The 6,932-nt window shown below is 35.0% G+C and overlaps 1 protein-coding gene across 1 annotated transcript; it reads left to right on the forward strand.

The window, feature by feature from the left end:
• The first annotated feature begins 903 nt into the window (after positions 1-903).
• LOC118483981 (protein FAR1-RELATED SEQUENCE 2-like) lies at positions 904-3,185 on the forward strand. The gene is made up of 7 exons (XM_035979812.1): positions 904-1,079; positions 1,270-1,339; positions 1,381-1,512; positions 1,612-1,849; positions 2,066-2,175; positions 2,393-2,662; positions 3,012-3,185. The coding sequence occupies exons 1-7, from the start codon at positions 904-906 to the stop codon at positions 3,183-3,185; spliced, it is 1,170 nt and encodes a 389-aa protein (XP_035835705.1).
• Positions 3,186-6,932: the final 3,747 nt, after the last annotated feature.

The following is a 6,932-nucleotide window of genomic DNA, read 5'->3' on the forward strand; positions in this document are numbered from 1 at the left end:
ATTGGTAATTATGTTAATTCAGATATCTAAATTTGTTCGTATAATTGTTTTTTGTTTAAGCGTAGCATTGTTGTAGCTGTTTTTGTAGTTTGAATGTTGATGATACTTATGTATTGTTTTGAGAAACAGCATGTATAACTTCGCATGTTTTTACTCATTACAATTCGCATTTGGTTTTGTTTTTTTGTAGTTTCGCATTTGATTACATAATAAATCGCATATGTAATTCAGATTAATCAATATCATCATTTTCGCATGTTTTTATCAGACGATTCGCATGTGGTTGTATGACTTTTTATGTTTTTTATTTTGATTCATGTAGATGAAAGGGTTTACACTCCGGAGGTTCAGGCATCAGCTACACCTGTTGTTGGGATGCAATTTATCTCCATTGAACAAGCATATGCGTTTTATCAATCATATGCTAAGTTAGCTGGTTTTTCTATTCGGAAAGGTGGCGAAGTATACAGTGGTGGTATAATCAAAACTAAGTATTTTGTTTGTTCTAAAGAGGGAGATAAGCCTGTGTGTATTGATGATAATTCCAAGTCAAAAAAGCAATTCAAAACCAGGAACAGAGGGACTATTAGGACCGGATGCAAAGCTCAACTTGTGATTTGCACTGTTGATGGTAGATTATATACAATCAAGAAATTTGTTGATGGTCATAACCATAAGTTTGTTTGTCAAAATGACATTCACATGCTCCCAGCTTACAGACAATTGTCAGATGTCCAGGAGGAGATGGTTTGGGAACTTGGCACTTTAAACCTTGGTCCTGTCAAAGCTTTCCATATAATGAGGAAACGTTATGGTGGTTTCGAGAACGTTGGTGCCACGGTTGATGATTGCAAAAATTTTAGAAAGCGAATAAACAGCTATATAGGAGAGTATGACGCTGACATGGTGATTAATAGGATGACTGACAAAAAACAGTATTTAGCTGATTATTCGTTTGAATACTTTGTTGATGATGGCAAACGGTTAACTGGGTTGTTCTGGGCTGATGGTTTATGCAAGCTTAACTATATGGAATTTGGCGATGTGATATCGTTCGATGCAACCTTCAAGACAAACAGGTAACTGTTTCAAAGACAAACATGTTTTGTTACTGATTTTTCGCATGTTTTTGTCTGTTAATGAGTGTTCAATATCGCAAGTGTAGACAACAGAGTGGTGTTGAATATATCGCATGCTTTTCCTTCTGGTTTCGCATTTGATTTTTATTAATTCGCATGTAATAAATGTGATTTCGCATTTGTTGTCCAGGTACAAGATGGTGTTTGTCCCGTTCACAGGCATTGACAACCACTCTCATCTGGGTTGTTGGCATCAGAGAGTATTGAATCATATAAATGGCTTCTAAATTCATTTTTAAAGTCATTTGGTCGACAGCCTAATGTTGTAGTGACGGATCAAGACCCTGCTATGAAACAGGCTATTGAGGAGGTTTTCCCTATTAGCAGACACAGATCGTGTATGTGGCACATAATGAAAAAAGTGGCAGATAAGGTAGAGCATGCAACATTTTTGTTGTTTTTGTTGGTGTTATTTTTAATTATTATAGCTTTTTTGTAATAGACTGATTTAAAATGCATTTATTTGTTAAAGGTTGGGCATGAGTTGTGCAATAATGATGAGTTTAAAAGGAGGATGTGCGACATTGTTTGGACTGATTCGATTGAGCCCGAAGAATTCGAGAAGCAGTGGAAGTTGGTGATGATTGAGTTTGGTCTCACTGAAAACAAATGGATTGATGATATGTTTGGGATGAGATCCATGTGGATTCCGGCTTTTTACCGGCATGAGCCAATGTCAAGTTTTATGAGAACAACTTCAAGATCAGAGAGTGAGAACCATTTTTTTTGTCAGGTTGCTAATTCACAACTCACACTTGTAGAGTTTATGAATCATTTTGATGGGGCAATGGATGTTCAAAGGTTCAATCATAGGAAAACTGATCATATTTCAAGATATACTGAGCCAGCTGATTGGAGTCAAACTACATTGGAAAAAGATGCTGCTAAGATCTACACCAGGTCTATATTTTTTTATCAGCAATTAGAGATACATGGAACAATTTCCGAATGTTTGCCGATGGACACCAAAGTTGAAGGTCCACGTATCAGAATATTGTTGAAGGATTTTAAAGCACATGGAGATGGTTTATTGGAGGTATTTTTCATGTTTTTTTAGATATGCGAATCCGTTACATTACATATGCGATTTTAGTTTATTTATTTTACATTATTTTTTTAGGAATGCGAAATTGTTATGTTCCACATGCGATATTAATTTGACTCACTTACATGATTGTTAAACATGCGATATTGTTATGTTTATACATGCGATTTTAAAACTTATTATTCATTTTTTTTTGGTTATTTGCTAGGTGTGGTTCAAGAATCTCGAGAATGATGTAACTGCACAGTGTAGCTGTTTGCGTTTTGAGCAGTATGGGCTGCTATGCAAACACATATATTTTCTTTTCAAGATGTTTGGTGTTAAAGAAATACCAAACAAATATGTTATGAAGAGATGGACGAAGGATGTTGTGCCGAATGAGTTAAATGTTAAGTACAATCTAAATGTGGGGGGCAAGGATGTGCATCAGAGGGCTAAACGGATTGCTCGTGAAATCATTCACACAGGGAAGTATTTGGTTAGTAATTTGATTTCCGACTTTGATCAACTTGTCTTAGTGAGGGATCAAATGATGCAGCTTAAAGAGAGAGTTGATCAGAGTCGCATAACCAAGCAACTTGATCCAAAATTTGACCGATTTTCAAAGTTGATTGTTATCAACAGCCAGTAACTAATTGCCCCCTACTGTTCGTGTGCCTGCTGGTATAAGAAACAAAGGCCGCGGCTCGCATAGAAGGATTAAATCTAAGAAGGAACAAATGATCAGCCGCAAAGGGAAAAGGTCAAGGACATGTAGCGTATGCAATGAAAAAGGTCATGACATTCGGACTTGCGGCGAGCTTAAAGCCAAACAACAAGGTAAACAGGGAAAAAAGAAGATGAATGGTGTCCAGATTGAAGATGGTGTGAGAGACAAAGACAATGAGGGTGAAGACGACGAAGAGGAAGATGACTTTGAAGATTACATCAGTGATGATGGATCTGAAGAAGAAGATCAGTGGGAAGAGGTGTCTGGAGATGAAGATGACGAGGATGAGTAATGTCTTTTTAAATGTAAATGCGAATTTATAAGAAACACATGCGATTTTATATTCATTAATGTATATCATTTTTCACATGCGATTTTAGTATTATAAACATGCGATTTTTATATGCATCAGTTTAATTTTAGTTTATATGATTTTTCAAATGCGATTTCTCCTTTAATACATGCGATGTTGAGTTATCTTGTTTTTTTTTATGTTATAGTGGCAAAGATCCCTAATTCATTCATGCGATTTTTAAATTAGATTAAAGCATAATATTTGTTCAAAACATATATCCAAAATACAAAATATTGGTTATTGTCAAACACAGCTACAACCATAAAATGATTTAACAGAAATTTAGTTACTTGAAGCAAAGATTTTGTCACGTTCAGTAGAGCTGAACTCCATCTTCTCCTTCACCGTGTGTAGAGCATCTGTCAGGAAAGAGAAGGCTAAGTCATCAGCTCGAGATTGCTCTTTTATGTGATCCAAAGCTTTGTCCCTGAAGCTTTGTCCCTGAAGCTTGATGGTGGTTCTTGAAGTAGCTTTTCCGATACTGCTTGATTGTTCTTGATTTGTTCAAGGATTTTGCCCTGCACATCAAGAACCAGATGAGAAGAGTTGACATCAGTGCTTATTTCTGTCAACGTGCGAGTTGACAATAGCTCTTTGATTGCAATGTTTTTTATTTTTTCCATATCTTCAGATGCCATTTTTTGTTTATGTCTGTGTGTTTTGTGTGTGTTTTATTTGGTATTCTATGTCTTAATATGGAAGGTAGTTATCAAGGTTTTTTATATTAATATAGTAAATTTATTATATAGGTAGGGTGGTAAGTTCAGTATTATTTATTGTAAAATTCATCATTACATGTCAAATTATAGTCACATCGTCAATAAATTAAGGTTTTTTATATAAAATAATATCATTTATAGTTTTTATGATTGGTAGTTTTTTTTTTTGTATTTTTGTTACAAATTTTATTTTTTTTTAAAGTTTTGGTTGCAGCCTTATTCGAAATCGCATTTGATTCGAAAGAAATTCGCAAACTGTAAGAAACAAACATTTAAATGTCCCTTTCTATGATATCGCATGTTTAATTTATATGAAATCGCACACTATATGAAGGGGATATTGAAAAGTTTGATATCGCATTTGTATTATCATGAATTCGCAAACTATATGAAATTTCAAAGAATTCTTTTAACTTTTTTACTGATATCGCATATGCATCCCATGAATTCGCAAACTATATGAAATGTCAAAGAATTTTTGTAACACCTCGAAATTTTGCGTCCAATAATGTGTTAACACGTGTCATGAGTTTACACGTGGCATTAAATAATAAATAAAGGACTAAAGTTGACAAACCTTGAAAGTAGGTAAATTCGAGGGTTAAAAATGTCAACAAAGGGTAAATATAATGTACATTAACCCTACATGGTGCTCATACCTTCAAACGAATAAATCATGGATCATACGAAGCTAAATGTGAGAGATTACAAACTACAGGGGCTAAATGTGTCAACATGTTTAAATTATACCTCTGAATGACCTTTTGACAAACCCGAAGCTTTGTAACGGTTAATCATGCTCACTAGAATACACGGTTTAAATTTCGTAAAGTTTCGTTAACGTATGAGAAAGTTATGATCGAATTCGTGTGCGAAGGGTTAAAGCGTAAACGTTGAATGTTAGGACTTTTCGGGTAACAACGAAGTTAACCGGGGACCTAACAAAGTGGGTATATGTTTTAAAGCCTTTATAGATCAATTATAAGGGTTCATAATGCAAGAAACAAGTGCCTAATCGAATTTTGAAGAGCCAAGGATCAAATCGCAAAATCTAAAAATATTGATTTTGTGCAGAAGGGGCCTAGCGTGACGCGACGGGGGCCTAGCGTCACGCGAGGGGTGCCCAGCTTCGAAATTTTTGGGTTTTGCCTGCTGAAGTGCAATCTGATCAATCTTATCCGATTTTCCACATTTCTCTTGACCCCTAGACACCCCCTAAGCTCTAGTAACAAGTGTTGATCAGTTGTGGAGAGTTGTAGACCCAAGTGTCAACTTCTTATGGTAGAAATTTCACTATAAAAGGAGTATGAACTTGCAAACATTCTCACACCAATTCCTTCAGCATTCTGATCATTTCTGGAGCTCCAACCTGCTTCCAAGTGATCCCTAATCAAGCTTAGGACTTCAGTAAGTGTTCTAATCCTTTCTAAATTGAGTTTAGCTTAGTTATTTAGCTAAAAGTCAAACCGTCGTAATTACGGTTTGACTTCGAGATTAGTCAACAATGGCTCAGTCATATCTCGAATTAAAAGTAGTTATAAGTTGGTATTTATGTGGGTAATAAAACCTCAAAAGGGTTTCCCCTGATCATCACTCTAACCAGGTCAAAAGTCGGGTCAAACCTTTACTTAAAAAGTCAACAGGAAGTCTAAAATGCCATTTATGCATAATTAACATTGTAGATCATATACAACCTGTTGGATATTGTTATAACTTAGTAATAAGTGTAAGAGCATGTCTAAACATGTTCAACCCGACAATTTCCTGTTTAGACCCGGTTCGGAACCGAAAGTCACATAGTTTGACTTTCACTTTGACTTTCAGTTCTGACCCGTTTAGGCATGTTTTAGAAATGCCTCAGAGCTTTAATTGGATTAGGTTACATGTTAGAACAACCCTCTGTGATTATACACCTTGGTTCATTAGTTATCCAATTAATATGCATGTTTCCGTTAATTGCTCATATGTTGACCGTTATGCCCTTATTACCTTAAAACGTGATTTTTGGAAATGTAAAAGAGTAGAAACTTAAATTACTGATATATAAACTTGTATGCAAAGTTTGACATCAGTTTGAATTGTAGATTAAGAGTTATGCTCATTATCGCTAAATGACTGCTTTATGTTAATAAAATGGCGCAATTAGCATATAGCCTACTTAAACATACGTTTTGATATCAAATCTTTTACCCACTGATGTAATATATTATTTTGCGATTTTTAAAGATTTTTAATTAATTTTAGGCTGAGCATAACTCATAGTCGTAGGCTTAATTCGGTAAATGTCGGTTTTGCCCTTACGGGCCATAAAATGAGTTTTATGTATCTAAACGACTCCAAACCTTTTGCTACTGATCACATATGATAAATAAATTATTTTAAGCCTTCTGGAAATATAAAAATATCATATTTAAGTATCGAACCCGGAAATGGCCTTTAATCGCCTTAATTAGCGTTTTTAACGCATAGTATGTTTTAAAATCATATTGGACATACCCGGGTTGATACCTACTGATATAAGACGCAAATTATTATATTTTAACAGTAAGAAAAGGTTGATAAACTCGGACTTCAGTTTTGAGCTTTTCCGGCTTATGTGAAATTACCAAAATACCCCTACGGGGCATAGTTGGTTAAAAATGATAAATTTCACATACATGCTTTAACCTACTGATATAACTTAGCAAATTGAGTATATTTGCTGATTACATCAGACCTGTGACTCAGGTTGTCACGTAAACTCTTTTATAAACTTTTAAATGACCAAACTACCCCTACGGGGCCTAGTTTGTGTTTAAACACGTTTCGGGCATAATGAAAGGCATCTTACTGATGTCACAACATATTTGAGGCATAATTAACTTAGGAAACCTGTATATAGCTCTCATGAATACCCGTCACGCTTATTACGCGTACGGTTCGGTTTATGTAACAAGTTTACATAAATTAGCCGAAACGGGTCAAA

The sequence above is a fragment of the Helianthus annuus genome, chromosome 11, assembly GCF_002127325.2.
Source record: "Helianthus annuus cultivar XRQ/B chromosome 11, HanXRQr2.0-SUNRISE, whole genome shotgun sequence".
NCBI classification, from domain to species: Eukaryota; Viridiplantae; Streptophyta; class Magnoliopsida; order Asterales; family Asteraceae; genus Helianthus; species Helianthus annuus.

Bases quoted from the DNA above. Each gene is read 5' to 3' on its own strand.
- LOC118483981 (XM_035979812.1), top strand. From the start codon at position 904: ATGGTGATTAATAGGATGACTGACAAAAAACAGTATTTAGCTGATTAT. The intron at 1,080-1,269 runs GTAACTGTTTCA...TTTGTTGTCCAG, and splicing joins GCAACCTTCAAGACAAACAG to GTACAAGATGGTGTTTGTCC. The intron at 2,663-3,011 runs GTTAGTAATTTG...CAAGGTAAACAG, and splicing joins TTCACACAGGGAAGTATTTG to GGAAAAAAGAAGATGAATGG.